Source organism: Pyricularia grisea (assembly GCF_004355905.1).
Source record: "Pyricularia grisea strain NI907 chromosome Unknown Pyricularia_grisea_NI907_Scaffold_4, whole genome shotgun sequence".
NCBI classification, from domain to species: domain Eukaryota; kingdom Fungi; phylum Ascomycota; class Sordariomycetes; order Magnaporthales; family Pyriculariaceae; genus Pyricularia; species Pyricularia grisea.
Genome location: NW_022156718.1, coordinates 4,008,552 through 4,022,158, shown reverse-complemented (window position 1 = coordinate 4,022,158; position 13,607 = coordinate 4,008,552). Strand labels below are relative to the sequence as shown.

Below are 13,607 nucleotides of genomic sequence, written 5' to 3'. Positions count from 1 at the left end.
ATCACTAGCTATCAGTTGCATCATGTTTCAACATAACATTACTCTAAAATGTTTGCTTGTTTTGTCGCTGACTTGGTGTCAGGGTCCTGTTACGTGCACAATGGTTGTTGTAGTCCAATCCAGTGGCGCTGATTTTGGCACCTAACCTTGCCTAACCCACTCAGCAAGCTTACCTCACCTTGCGCACCTGTTCGGAGATGCCAAGGTCTTGCAAGCCATCAGAACCACTACTCGGCATCCGACCCACATAAGCTTCTACAACCCCACCCATCGTCGCTCACCAGCGCTTGCATCATCTTGAAACTTGCCCGAAGTTTACACCCGGATTTCGTGTAGCGGGGACAAAATAAGCTCCGAACCCGATCATCCACGTATACATTGCGACGATCCGGCCTTCTACCTCATGGGAAATTTATCAATCCTGTTTCTATCTTCTTTCGACAAGACCGCAACCGATTTGTGAGCGAAACAATACCCGCTCCCGCCACCTCTTAGCTACCGGAACTGCCGGCTATACCAAGTCAAAGTCTGCAAAGATGGGTGTCGACAGCTGGATGTGGGATGTTGACCAGCGCCTTTCCCATGTCGTCGGACAATGGAACGGCTACACGACAACGATTTTTACCCTGCTCCTCGGCATCTGGACATGGGCTCTCTTCAACCGCAAGGAGCCGGACACCCACCCGATGTTGCTGGCCCGACAGGCACAGTCTTCACCAGTGCGGCAACCCGGAGAATCCCCCGTCTATCGTTGTCATGCAGCACCACACGGCATGCCTCTAAACAGCGGGCTCAACGTCAAAGACCCCGGTGCTTCCAAGTGGGCCAAGGGTCGGGATGGTGACCTGCGAGACATTTGGAGGCGTGCTGTAGCTGGCGTTCCCGAAGGTGAAAGTAATACCGGCGGCAAGGGAAAGCTATTGACGGTCCATGGTGACAAGGTGGACGAGCAAAACCTCGGTAAGTTGCGGACCGTTACTGTAACCTTTGAATAAGCCTGCACAATGGACCACTTGTGTTGTTAGTCTGCTAACACCTTGGATGCTAGACGGTGTCACTCGTCAGATCAACATCATCGGCCAGCACATCCTTGACCAGGGCGGCAACCGTGTCGCCATTTATCTCCCGAACTCGGTTGAGCTTCTCGCTGCTCTCTTTGCCTGCGCTTTCCACAACCTGACGGCCATTATTTTGCCTATTGACCAACCAGAGGATGTCGTCATCTCGATGCTCCGCCGTTCGGCTGCAGACACTGTTATTGCCCTCCCGGGCGCCTTCCCCTTTGACCTTGTCGTCAAGAACTACCCCTCTCTCCGCAACGTGATTTGGGTTGTAGACGAGGGCAACCGCCACCTCGACTGGAATGAGGTACCTAAGGGCATGGGCGGTTCCGTCAACGTCGCCACGTGGCACGACCTTATCGCCGAGGCCCCCCAGGATGCTGGCAAGGAGTTACCCCCGGCTGAAGGACAGAAGGACCCGCGTGACGTGACGGTATTTTGGCAAAACAAGGCCGGCGAGTTGGAAGAGATGGTCCGTTTTACGACTGCAAACCTCGTTGCCGCTGTCTCTGCTCAGATCTTTGCCGTGCCGACGTCCCAGCGCCTCGGCCCATCGGACCTTTTCCTACCTGCTGCCCCACTTTCGGACGTTTATACTTTGACCTTGACTCTTGCGGCACTCTTCTCCAACAGCTCGGTGGCTTTGAACTCTGTTGCGGCACAGTCACGGGACCTGCAGGTAGCGACCCGCGGCATCTCGCCGACCGTCATAGTCGCCACTCCCGAGGCGTTGCTCCAGACCCGCGCACAGTCGGCAAACTCTCTCAAGTCTTTCATCGCAAGCACGGTGCACGGTATCCAGACTCGCAGTCTCCAGAATGGTATCATGCCTGCCGCTTCGCTGTTGACTTCGTTCAACGATAGCCTCCGGCCCGCAATCGGCCGCACCCCGGGCAAGTTGCGATTGGTATTTGTGGCCGAGCGTGTCGGTGCCGGGACGCCGCCACTGTCATCGGCTGCACTGTCTGACCTGAGGATCCTGACTGGCGCGAGGATTGTGTACGCTCTCACTGCGCCCAAGGTTGCAGGTGCAATTGCCCAGACGAACTTTTACGACTACAGGATCAGCGAGAATGAGGGCGAGAAGGGGTGCTCGCACTTTGGGCCGCCCATGACGAGCACCGAGATCATGTTGAAGGATAAGGGGGTGCACAAGACTACAGACGACAAGATTGAGGGCGAGGTATGTTAATTTTGGTACTTTTGATTTATCTGCTGTTGACGATTGATGTGCTAACCTGGTATGCGTCTCCCAGATCATCGTTCGTGGGCCATCCGTCGCCGGTAACGAGGCCGCTCTAGGTGTTGTCGGTAGGATCTTGGACGACAACACGCTTGCGTATGTCTAAGCCTTTCCGAGAAAGGCCCTTGTGGGAGATCTCGAAAGGCTACCAACTGGTTAGAGAAATCATGTATAATTCTCAAACTACTGCAAATATTATTCAAGAATTTAAAGATATTTATCAATAACCGCCCTCGAGGCGGCTTAAAGGTGTGGGAAATACATTGACCAAGTAATGTGCACAAACACAGTTGCGTCGACATGCCTCAACTGCAGAAACCCTTCGAGTACTTGATACAACCTGGCAACCCCATATAAAAATGCTATCGGTGCGATCGTCCAGAATTCCCATGCAAGTGGCAGCTCGATGGCCTTTCTCGGCGCCGGCGTGGCTTTCTCCTCCCCCTCCCTGCTGTTCTGCAAATCAAGCATAGCCAGCTTCTGTGGATTAACCATCAGAAGATACAGGCGACGCCATCGCCCAAGCCGCGCCCACGAAGCGGCCGTCTCGGCGACCCAAAAGGCGGCTGTTACGAGGAAGAGGACGAGGCTCGAGACACGCCAGAGGATCTGCTCGGCGCGAGACGGAAACTCGAAATCCCAAGCGGCGAGGTGCAGCCCCGTAAACACCAGGGTCGCGAGGCAGAGCAGGTACTCTTGGGAGCCGTAGGGGTCCATGGGGAAGCGGTCGTTTGGTATCCGCTGCAGGGGCCTCTCGGCGGGCAGGACGGGCATGCGCATAAAGGGTTGGACGTTGAGGGCCCAGCCGGGCCCGTTCTCGTCGACAAAGTCTAGCGGCGTCGTGTCCCACGGTCGACGGCCCGTGATCTCGGCCAGTGTGTTCGGGGAACACAGCCGTATCGGGTGCCGGACGTCGACGGGCTTGTGCAGCCACGTGTAGGAGGTCATGAGCGAGCAGACGACGATGGCGAGCGTGTTGAGCTCCAGCGTCGTCAGGACGAGGCCCTGCGCCGCGCGTGCGATGCACTCCACCACGAGGTAGCCTATCTGGATCGAGGTGATGAGCTTGGCGAGGCGGTCTTGCTTGGACTTGTCGTTGACCTCTTCTGAAGTCGTCAAGGGGTAGGAGACGTGCTTGTTGACCACGAGCCAGTGCAATTGCTTTGCGTTGAGGGGGAACGAGATGCTGGAATTGTTGTCGTCTGGGTCTGGCGCCGTCTCGAGCACGAAGCCGCCCATGTCGGCGAAAAAGGCCAGTCGCATTGTCCATCCTTCGTAACCCGAGTTTCGAAAGGCAGCGAGCGAGTGTCGAGCCCGAGACCACTGGCCAGCAGCGTATGTGAGCACAATCTCGGGACCCAGAATGGCCAGGATCATCCAGAGCAGACGTCGACGGAACAGGATGAACCACGTGTCGGTGGGCGCCGGGACGTTGAGGCAGAGCAGCGTCCACACGCACAGGAAGGTCGTGGCAAGGCACGTCCACACGATCTTCCAGGTGCCGCGAAGTGCTGGCTCTTCGACCCACCCAGAGACGGAGCCGTCGTCTTGTACAGGTATCTGGTGGCTCATGAGTGTGGAAGTTGAGGCATGGCGGGAATGGATCTCGGTTGGAATAGCGAAGCTTATGGGGAGAGTGGCTGCCAAGGAGATGGCGCCAGCGAGTGTGGGAAGCAGATACATGGCTCAAAATGGCATAGCTCTTTCAAAGAGACAGGACAACAACACCTTAAAATTCACTCATGATAGATGATGCGCGGTGTCCGCAGTACTTGTAAGGAGTCTCCCTGTCCCGCCGAGACATTGATGCTTGCGTAGCTGAAAAGCCTTTCCTAGTATCAAAAAAAGCATGGCAACATCTTCTGCGGCGGTTATGCAATGCAAGTTCAACCATCAGGCCTCAGAAAAGAGCCCAAGCATATGGTCGATGAAGCGTTTTAAGCGACGTATAAATAGTAGACCCATTGTCAGCAACGATTGCGCTTCAGTCGGGCGCCTATTTCGAGGATAGCATTGGCTTTTCCATGTGGAGTAGCTCTGGTCCCCGCCAGTGGTTGTCGAGGCCTGAATGAAGATGCCAACAGGGGGGGCCCTACAGGGGGCCCAGACAACCAGGTACACGCCAAGACAGCAGAAACCAACAACACCTTGCAGTGGCTAACCGCCCCGTGGGCCAATTTCGCAGTTCGATTTATCCACAACTGGAGGCGGGGGGATTGGATCGTCCACAAGTTTCACTGACTGACAGTTTACTATCTACAACCAAAATAAAATATCAATTACATTCATAATGTTGTAAATTCTATGACTTATTTACATATTCTCAACAATGGACCTTTCGCCTCTTTGGACGACTTTGTACGCCCTGGCGGGCACCCTGGGATCATACATTGCCTTTGTTGCCCTCCTCACGATACCCGCCTGCCAGAATCAGGTCATCTACCTCAACGCTGTCACGCTGACATGGTTCAAGAATGTGTCAATTCCTGAGCAATGGGGTTTCCTTCACAACCAAGTGACTCCCTTTACCCTAAAAACGCCAGATGGAGAGACTCTGCATGCTTGGCACATCTTGCCGCTGGGTCTGTATGAGCAACATGAGCATGAGCTCGTCAAGGAGCCCGAGGGAATCGCCCCAGATATCACGACCCGTCTGTCATTCCGACTACTGCGCGACGATCCTGAGGCTCTGCTTGTGCTCTACTTCCACGGCGCAGCCGGTACTCTCGCGTCGGGTTTCCGCCCACCCTGCTACCGTGCCATCTCGGCCGCGTCGCCCTCCAAGATTCACGTTGTTGCCATCGACTACCGCGGCTTCGGCTCCAGTAGTGGAGCCCCTTCAGAAGCAGGATTGCTCACTGATGCCTTGACGCTGGCTTCATGGGCTGCAGACACGGCAGGCATCCCGCCCTCGCGGATCGTCCTCTTCGGCCAGTCACTAGGCACCGCGGTCAGCATATCCCTGGCCCATCACCTCGCCCTGAGGCCGACGGATCCCGTGTTTTTCAAGGGCATGGTCCTCGTCGCCCCCTTTGCAGACGTTGAGCTCCTGACAGCCACGTACCGCGTAGCGGGGACGATCCCGCTCCTCAGTCCGGTCGCGCGCTTCCCGCGGCTGCTGGCGCTGCTGAACAAATTCATCAAGGCCAAGTGGCGAAGCAGAGAGAAGCTTGCAGCCCTCGTCAGGACGGCCGAGGAGGAGGGTGGTGGCGGGCCGCCGAGCCGGAGGTATCACATCGATATAATGCACGCCGAGGACGACTACGACATACCCTGGTCGCACAGCGAGCACCTCTACCACGCGGCCGTGGATGCGGCCAGGGCCGGGGGCGGCGGCGTCTCGTTCGAGGAGCTGGATAGGGAGAAGGGGGCCACCAGGCGGGCTTTGGGCGCGGGCGGCTGGGTGGCCTCTCACGAGACGGCGAGGGGCGTGGTGAGGGAGCACATACTCAAGCATGGGCTGCACGACGTCATCATGTCGTTTCCGGTGATTGGGTTGGCTATTGCGAGGGCATTTCGGGGTGCTTGAAACTACTACACCTTTTATAGACTTGGACAGAGTAATTCGGAACTGCTATCCGAGATCCTACCCGATATCCTGGTCCGAAGGGTCTCGGGCGGGTGCCGATAGGAGGAGATGGCATGCAGAGAATACACGAATATGTCACCGACAACCGGCAGGTAGTATTGCAGAATTAACACCAATACGCTTACTCAATGTGGGGTGTTTGATTGTCTTTGGATGGTCGAAATGCGGTCATACTAATGTACGCCAAGAACCCAACGGATAGTCTCGTCCATGGAAATGCAGCTACTGTATCGCCGTGGAGCATAGAGTTGGTGGAGAACGGTCCGCGAACGGAGATATAGAAGGAGGGGAGCCCCGTGGGATGCGTAGTAGATTGAAGCGACTTTTTCGACTACTCGGGCTTGGGTGGTGATTTAAGGAAACCAGGCATTATCATTCACATTTCTTCCCAAGAGTCAAGGCCTACCCAGTCTACATACCTAAGACATCAACACAGGTCAAATAGACAACCATGCATTCGACCATCACCCTCACAGCACTGGCAATGCTCGCCAGCAGCGCCTTGGCAGAGACCGTTCACGGCGTTGTCGTCTACAGCCGGCATGGCGACCGTGAGCACACCCTCTAGTACCCATTCCAATCCCAATGTTACGTTACAGTTCAAGCTGCTCACAAAACACAAAAACCACAGGCACTACCAAGCACTACGGCTCTCAGATGCTGACCGACCTGGGCGCACAGCAAAACTTCCAGGTCGGCAGCGCCTACCGCAGCCGGTACCTGACCTCCAGCTCCCCGCAGCACATTGCTGGCATCTCCCCGGACAAGTACGTCCCGGGCCAGATCTACGCCAGCGCCCCCGACCAGAGCATTCTGCTCAACACGGCAACGGCCTTCCTGCAGGGTCTGTACCCGCCTCTGGTCGGGCGCGTCGACGACTCGGTGGCCAGCACGACGCTCAACAACGGCAGCAAGAGCCTGTCCCCGCTCGGCGGCTACCAGTACGTCCTGCTGCACGGCAAGAGCGTCGACTCGCCCGACGCCGTGTGGATCAAGGGCGACAACGGCTGCCCGACCAACGCCGCGGCCGCCAAGTCCTTCTTCCAGAGCGAGCAGTTTGCCCAGACGGACCGGGCGACCAGGGACTTTTACGGGAGATTGTACGACGTCCTGGCGGGCGACGTCTACGACCTGAAGCGCGAGGACATGACGTACCGCAACGCGTACGACATCTACGACCTGATCAACGTGGCGCGCATCCACAACGGCTCGTCGCCGGCCCGCAACGTCTCGGTCCAGGACCTGCAGCAGCTCCGCACGCTGGCCGACTCGGCCGAGTTCGGCTACAACTTCAACGCGTCGCAGCCCGCCCGCAACATCCACGGCCGCACCCTTGCCGCGGGCCTGCTGCGCCAGCTCAACCAGACCGTGGCCACCAAGGCCGCGCTCAAGTTTTCGCTGCTGGCGGGCAGCTACGACACGTTTCAGTCCTTCTTTGGCGCCGCGGGCCTCACCAGCCTGTCGGACGACTTCTTCGGTCTGCCGGACTACGCCTCCACCATGGCGTTTGAGCTGTTCAGCAACGACGACGACGACGACGACGCTGCCTTCCCGGCGGAGGATTCGCTGCGCGTGCGCTTCCTCTTCCGCAACGGCACCGACGGCGCCTTTGAAGCCTTCCCGCTGTTCGGGTCCGGCGAGGAGTCGCTGCCTTGGGCGCGGTTCTCGCGCGAGATGGAGGGTAGGTCAATTGTCACGACGGCAGAGTGGTGCGGGGTGTGCGAGAGCAAGATGGCGTTTTGCGCCGCGTTCAACGGCGACGGTGGGAGTGTTGCCGCCTCGCAGGGCGGCGGCGGCGGCTGGTCGGGCATGTCCAACGCCGTGGCCGGCGTCGTCGGGGCGTTGGTTGCGCTCGCCGCCGCGGGCTTGGTTGGCGGCGTGGCTTTTATGGTCTCGAGGAGGCGCAGGTCCAAGACGGTTGTTACCGAGGTGCGCAGTGACAAGCTGAGCGACAAAGGGTCGGTGGTGTGAAGTGACTATAGTAGCGAAAGAGACGCACCTTGGATGAGAAAAAGATAGTATTGGTTCCTTTTAAAGTTGAAAATGGTATTGAAAAGTTGTCGTAATAACACTAGATATTACCACAAGGATTATACAAAGGAGAATGTCATCAATGTCCCCAGTCTAGTTTCATTCTATTCTAACAGATTCTGTTTTCTTGTTCTTGTTTTTCGTTTCTTTTCTTTCCTTTATTCTCTGCCCCCTTTGTCATACAACACTTTCACACCATCCTCTCCGCATTGCTCAACTTGGTGGCACTCGCCCCAGGCGGCGGCGGGGTCGGGCTACCCACGATGGGCCTCTCCTCACCCTCTCCTCCGTCCCGCTCCTGTATCGTCTCCCGCCTCGACCAGAACCTGCGCGACGGGTGCTGGCCGAGGCTGTGGAGGCTGCCGAGCGTGGCGGTGCGCTCGATGCCCGGCGACGAGGGCGAGTGCGTCGGCGGCTGGATCGTGTGCTCCGCCGCCCGGATGCTCTGCAGGCGTGCGAGCTGGGCGCTGGTGTCGTGGCGTCGGCTCCCGTAGACGTCCTGGAACATGTCCGGGCCGTGGTCTATCACCACGGATGGCCCGCGGCGGCGCCGGACAGAGGTCGTCGACGAGTTCGCCCCAGACGCCACGGCCGTCGATGATTGTTGTTGTTGTTGTTGTTGGGATTGTTGGTGCTGCTCTCGCAGCTGCTGCTGACGTTCTTGGTCTGACGCGTGGATGCTCAGGGACGGGAACGGGACGACGGGGCTGGTGGATGTCCCATCCTGGCTCGGCTGACTCTGCGGCTGCTCCGGCCTCGGCGTGACGTAAGTGGTGGCCGGCTCAAACGCTGGCGGTGGGACGCTGGTCCAGTAGAAGGGGAGATCCTTGGTACCACCGGGCTGCTGCTTCCTCGGGCCTTCAATACCCAGCAGGGCCATCTGGCGCATCAACTCGCCGGCGAAGCGGTTGTGGCGCTGCAGACGAAGCAGCTCGTTCTGGAAGCTGGACTTGTGGAAGAAGACGAAGCTTAGCGTGACCGAATACACCTCGTCGATGGTGCTGACCTCGGTGATGATGCGGGGGCCGTAGTCGCGCTTGTTCTCCAGGACAAAGTCGGTCATGCGGTCGCGCAGCTCCTCGATGACCTCGTTTGTCGTACCGAATCGGACCTTGAGCACGATCGGGTCTGCGAGGCCGTTGGATCGTCGCTGGTTCAGGATGAAGAGGTTGTTGAGCAGAGAGTTGGGCGCCTGCACAACGTGGCCCTGCATCTTCTTGAACTCGGTGTATAGCAGCGAGATCTCCTGAACGTAGTAGTCGTCACCTGTCATCATATCACCGGTGTTGCCATATACGCGCACACGGTCTCCAACGTCGAATGGGTGCTTGACAAAGACGAAGATGATGGACTGGAGAAACTCCTGCGCCGTCGCCTGCAGCATCCACGCCAGACCCAAGATCGTAGTGCCCGCCGATCCAAGAGCAGCCGCAGCGGAGCCCGAGATGATGGAGACAAAGACAATGACGGCGATGACCAGGACGATGAACATAAAGACCTTGTCGAGCTTCTTGATGACCGAGTCTAAATCCTTGAGAGACGCAGCGATGGCCTTCTTCTCGAGATGAATCTCGTTACAGACCAGCTCCAGCTCCTGCATCGACACGTCACCGTTGAGGTCCTTGTCAAAGACGCTCAGACACGCCTCGGCGTCTTCGCTGTTATCAAAGACCTTTTGGAAGTCCTCAAGCGTCAAGGTCTCGTTTCCAGGCGTGACAAAAGTGCGGAAGATCAGTCTGCCCAGAGTGAAGCTGGTAGGAGTGGAACGCAACAGCTCGGCCACCACCTTCTGCGGGTGGTTCTCGCCCAGGATCTTGCGACCGGTGAAGTCACCAGCGACCCTGTTGGCGACGTTTCCGACGCGGGTGAAGGCGTCTCGGGCGTTCCTCTGCAGCGCCTGCATGGGTGTCCTCGCTCCGGCCGTAGGGCTCTGGCCGTTGGGGCTCCACTCTTCCTCCTGCTCGATCATGGTTCGCGAGTATGTGTAAAGCGAGACGAGGTATTGTATATCTCGCTTGTTGGCCTCGATCCGGTAGGCATACGTGCGGCGGTGGAACGAGTTGGCGATCCACTGGATCAAGATCTTGACGATAAAGTTGAGCGCGGCGAGTACGAATAGCGCAATGATGACCTTGAAAACGACGTCGATCCAGGCGACATCAGGCTTATCGTCCAGCCTGCCCATGTTTAGAGTCGGCCAATACGAGACGAGTACAGACAGCATCCATACAAACAGTGCCGTGTGCAGCTCGAGGCCTCTGCCGACGTCTAACCACTTCTTGTGATTGTTGGAACCGACCATCTTGGCACACCACTTGAACAGATATGGCATGATGGCACATATGAACCGCGAAGCCCAAAGTGTGCCCCAGAGAATCTGGAGCCAGATGCCAAACCAGTAGAGCTGGACGCCTCCGTTACCTCCTACAAGAGGTTGTTGATTATCCAAGGCAAGTTTATCGACGAGGATGGGAGCCATGAGAATTGCGGCCACGGGCATCCAGTAGACGAGGTAGCGGATGACTCGGGGGAACTTTTTGATCTTGATCCAAGCCTTGTTGGCCAGCGTCGGTGGCTCCTGGTTCGGAGCCGGACCGGCATGTTGTTCTTTTTCGTCTACCTGCTCGTTGAATGCATCTTCTGGGATTGGTGATGGTGCTCGCCGCCGGTGATCTCTCGAAGTCCTTGAGTGGGACTCTTGCTCATGGGTAGTGACGAGCCTCTCTGCCCGAAGAAGTTCGAGATCATCTGTCAACCGACTCGTGTATTCCCTTGATTCATCCTCGTGAAGTGTAGCCTGGTCAGGAGCCAGGCGGTCCGGGTCCATCACCTTTTCATTGAAGGTGTTTTGTCTATCTGGTGTGGTCATGTTTGCCAACTGTCGGTGGGATAACCCATCCGGTTCAAGTCGTCTGAGTAATTTGTGAGGAACAAATCAAATTCAGACCAAACGCGATGAGGGTCGCAACAAACGCGTTGTATCCCAGACGGTCGGAAATTTTATGGAGAGCCGAGAATATGGAGCAGCTGCCAGGTGATTTTTCTAGGCGCCCGTCGTGCTGGGCGTAAGCAGATCCAGGCAGTTTGCTCAGTAATACCCTTTTAGTCGTCGAAAATGGCGACGTCGACAATAAGAGGCCAGAGAGGTTGACAGGAGCTGATACCCCGTTTCGTTGAGTTATAGAATAAAAGGGTGACAAAGAAACCGAAATTCTAGACCCCTCGATCAATCAAATACTAAAAAGACCAAAAGTCATCTGGAAACAAATTGCAAAGTAGTGCAAGCCAAACCTTGCAGGGACTGACGGATCTTGACAACAAAACGAGTGACAGTTCTGATCAGCGATCAGAAGGGATCAAGCCGGATAAGTCGGGTAATAAAAAAAAGAAAGGATCAGAACAGTCGAGACAAACGCCAACTGGTAACTTTACCAGAACGAGCAATGTAAAATGGAGAAAAAAAAGAGGTACGTGTAAACCCTTTATCAGCTTGGATGCAGATCCTTTCCAAGTACTCAGTCTCCAATACCGTGTCTCTCACGTTGTGATCCAGATATCTCCTGCATTTCCAGTGGAGAATTGGTGACCAAAGATGGCGAGGGTCGGGTCAGAAACCAGGGAAAACATTTGTGGTTCCTCCGTCTTGTCATTATCAGTTGGCGGTTACAGCTGAATTGCTGACTATGGCCCTTGTTTGCCATCTTCCAAGGTATTTGGACCCACGTCATCTTCTTGTCCGTCTTGGGGGGGTTTTTTTTATTTTGTTTCTTACCCTGTGTATCCTATCACCTTTCTTTTTTTTTTTTCTCTCTCTCTTGTGGCCCCCATTGACCAAGCATTTTGATGCAACGTACGCGTGCTCCTGAAAGTCTAGGCGTTTGTGTTGTCGCATGCAGCAGGCTCAAAACAAGTGAATGGGATTTTCACATTCACCCCGATATCTCACACAGTGAAAACAGCGCATACAGTATGTACAGCACAAGCCCTAAACACAAGCGTTAGACAAAGCGATGCAAGCAATCGAGATGGTATCGGACCGAGTGGAACTTTGACGAGACACGAAGGGAAAAAAAAGACTTCTATTGGCAACAAAGTGAATTATGATGATGAATGGATTCCCTATCTACAGAGCTCTTGGGAGAGTTCAAGTTGATACTGTACGTACAGTACAGTACTCCATCCTTGCTCCACGGCCTTTCCATTTAACATGCCCACAACCCGTGGGGGGGCGTCGCCCTACCGAAATTTTACACGATTGGACCCATGGTGGGGGCGTTAATTTCGTCATCAGTGGACCTGCCCCTTTCCTGGGCGGCTTGGCATCGAAAGCCACAGATTGCCGCGGGCCTGGGCGGCTGTCTATCCGTCCAACGGTGAACGGCCTCTCGCTTCCCAAAATCAATCTTGCCTGGACCTCAAGGAACCATGATCCGGATGCCCTGGAAATAAACTGAGGCGAAGCAGCTGGATTGCAATATCGACAAAGACCTAATCCTGACCGAAAAGCTCCCAAGAAACTGGTCAATCAGTTCATTCATTCTGGTTTGACTTTCCACAAACACGAACTTCTATCCACGTTTCAACAGCAGATGGTCGACCAGTCCAATCTTGTTTTGCTTGTCTTTCGGCTAACCACTGGCGTGTTGGGACGGGGAAGCTCCGATGCGCCGCTAAAATCGTGTGTACAATTGCTGCAGAGATATCTTGGCCAAAAGTCAAAGCCAGAGCCAAAGGGATAATCAATCTCTTTGCCCTTTTCAGGTCGTTCAATTAACCAACATGTCACAGCATGCCACCACAGACATGTAGTGATTACTGTCAAAACTACTATAGTATAAGCAGGCCAAGCGCCCAAAGCGCTCCCCAAGCATAAAAAAAAAATAGACTATACATAATCACCGCCGTGTCATGTAATCACTGTAAACCAGTCAGGAATCGTACGTCGTAAACTTCCAAGCCGCCGGCACTGCCACTAAAAATACAAGTCACCGCCCACAAACAACCAAACTGGAGCCGACGTATCCCGCAGCTCTAGAAACAAAATCCCTTACAAGAACAAGAAAGCAACAAAAAAAAAATCAGGATTGACTCCGTTTAACCGTTACAATACCTCGTGTCCCGCCACCCCCGAGACCAGTTTTTTTTTTTTTTTTTTGCCTTTCACAGCTTCCAATCCGTGTTCTTGTAAGCGAGCGGAGGCGGATCAACCGGCCGACCACAGGGGGGAGGGGGTCACACACCCGGAAGTAATATTTTATTGGGTAGGTGGCTTTCTCGGGGTCTGGACCACGGTAATCCAACAAACCCCCTGGGCTATTTTTGGCTTTCAAAGCCGGTCCGTGTTTAGATGACTGGAGCCCCCGGGTCGCAGACTCGGATTCCAGAACGTCAATGACCGACCGGTCTCCCAAGGGTACTAAAGTAAAATCAGGGACCATCCTCGGCCGTCTTGTCCGCCTTTTTTTGTGTCCTATCATCTTTTCCCAAAGCTTTCCATAGCCCCTGGCAGTGTCAGGGTTGAGACGGACAAGACTACCCACCCAGTGCCAACGCTTACCAGTGGTGTGTGGAAGGCTCAGCACCAATGCCACTCTCAAAATGGGTCTTTATGCAAAAGTTCCGAGGTCTTTTCTCAGAATAATTAACCGACTTTAGTACCTCAGTACATTATTTATTTATTACA

At 55.3% G+C, this 13,607-nt stretch overlaps 6 protein-coding genes across 6 annotated transcripts; 4 read left to right on the top strand and 2 right to left on the bottom strand.

The window, feature by feature from the left end:
- Positions 1 to 322: 322 nt before the first annotated feature.
- PgNI_07894 (uncharacterized protein) lies at positions 323 to 2,567 on the top strand. Its single transcript, XM_031127898.1, has 3 exons — positions 323 to 960; positions 1,049 to 2,244; positions 2,318 to 2,567. Exons 1-3 carry the CDS (start codon positions 537 to 539, stop codon positions 2,408 to 2,410), a joined length of 1,713 nt encoding a protein of 570 aa, XP_030981449.1. The 5' UTR covers positions 323 to 536; the 3' UTR covers positions 2,411 to 2,567.
- On the bottom strand, positions 2,548 to 3,987 carry PgNI_07893 (uncharacterized protein; the record flags this gene model as incomplete). The annotated part of the gene is made up of 1 exon (XM_031127897.1): positions 2,548 to 3,987. One exon carries the CDS (start codon positions 3,985 to 3,987, stop codon positions 2,548 to 2,550), a length of 1,440 nt encoding a protein of 479 aa, XP_030981446.1.
- A 646-nt stretch (positions 3,988 to 4,633) lies between these two features.
- PgNI_07892 (uncharacterized protein) lies at positions 4,634 to 5,833 on the top strand (the record flags this gene model as incomplete). Its single annotated transcript, XM_031127896.1, has 1 exon — positions 4,634 to 5,833. The coding sequence occupies one exon, from the start codon at positions 4,634 to 4,636 to the stop codon at positions 5,831 to 5,833; it is 1,200 nt and encodes a 399-aa protein (XP_030981447.1).
- A 406-nt stretch (positions 5,834 to 6,239) lies between these two features.
- PgNI_07890 (uncharacterized protein) lies at positions 6,240 to 11,458 on the top strand. Its single transcript, XM_031127894.1, has 2 exons — positions 6,240 to 6,444; positions 6,525 to 11,458. The coding sequence occupies exons 1-2, from the start codon at positions 6,345 to 6,347 to the stop codon at positions 7,862 to 7,864; spliced, it is 1,440 nt and encodes a 479-aa protein (XP_030981445.1). The 5' UTR covers positions 6,240 to 6,344; the 3' UTR covers positions 7,865 to 11,458.
- PgNI_07891 (uncharacterized protein) lies at positions 8,115 to 10,793 on the bottom strand (the record flags this gene model as incomplete). Its single annotated transcript, XM_031127895.1, has 1 exon — positions 8,115 to 10,793. The coding sequence occupies one exon, from the start codon at positions 10,791 to 10,793 to the stop codon at positions 8,115 to 8,117; it is 2,679 nt and encodes an 892-aa protein (XP_030981444.1).
- Positions 11,459 to 12,187: 729 nt separating the features above from the next.
- PgNI_07889 (uncharacterized protein) lies at positions 12,188 to 12,301 on the top strand (the record flags this gene model as incomplete). The annotated part of the gene is made up of 1 exon (XM_031127893.1): positions 12,188 to 12,301. The coding sequence occupies one exon, from the start codon at positions 12,188 to 12,190 to the stop codon at positions 12,299 to 12,301; it is 114 nt and encodes a 37-aa protein (XP_030980814.1).
- Between the last annotated feature and the right edge of the window lie 1,306 nt (positions 12,302 to 13,607).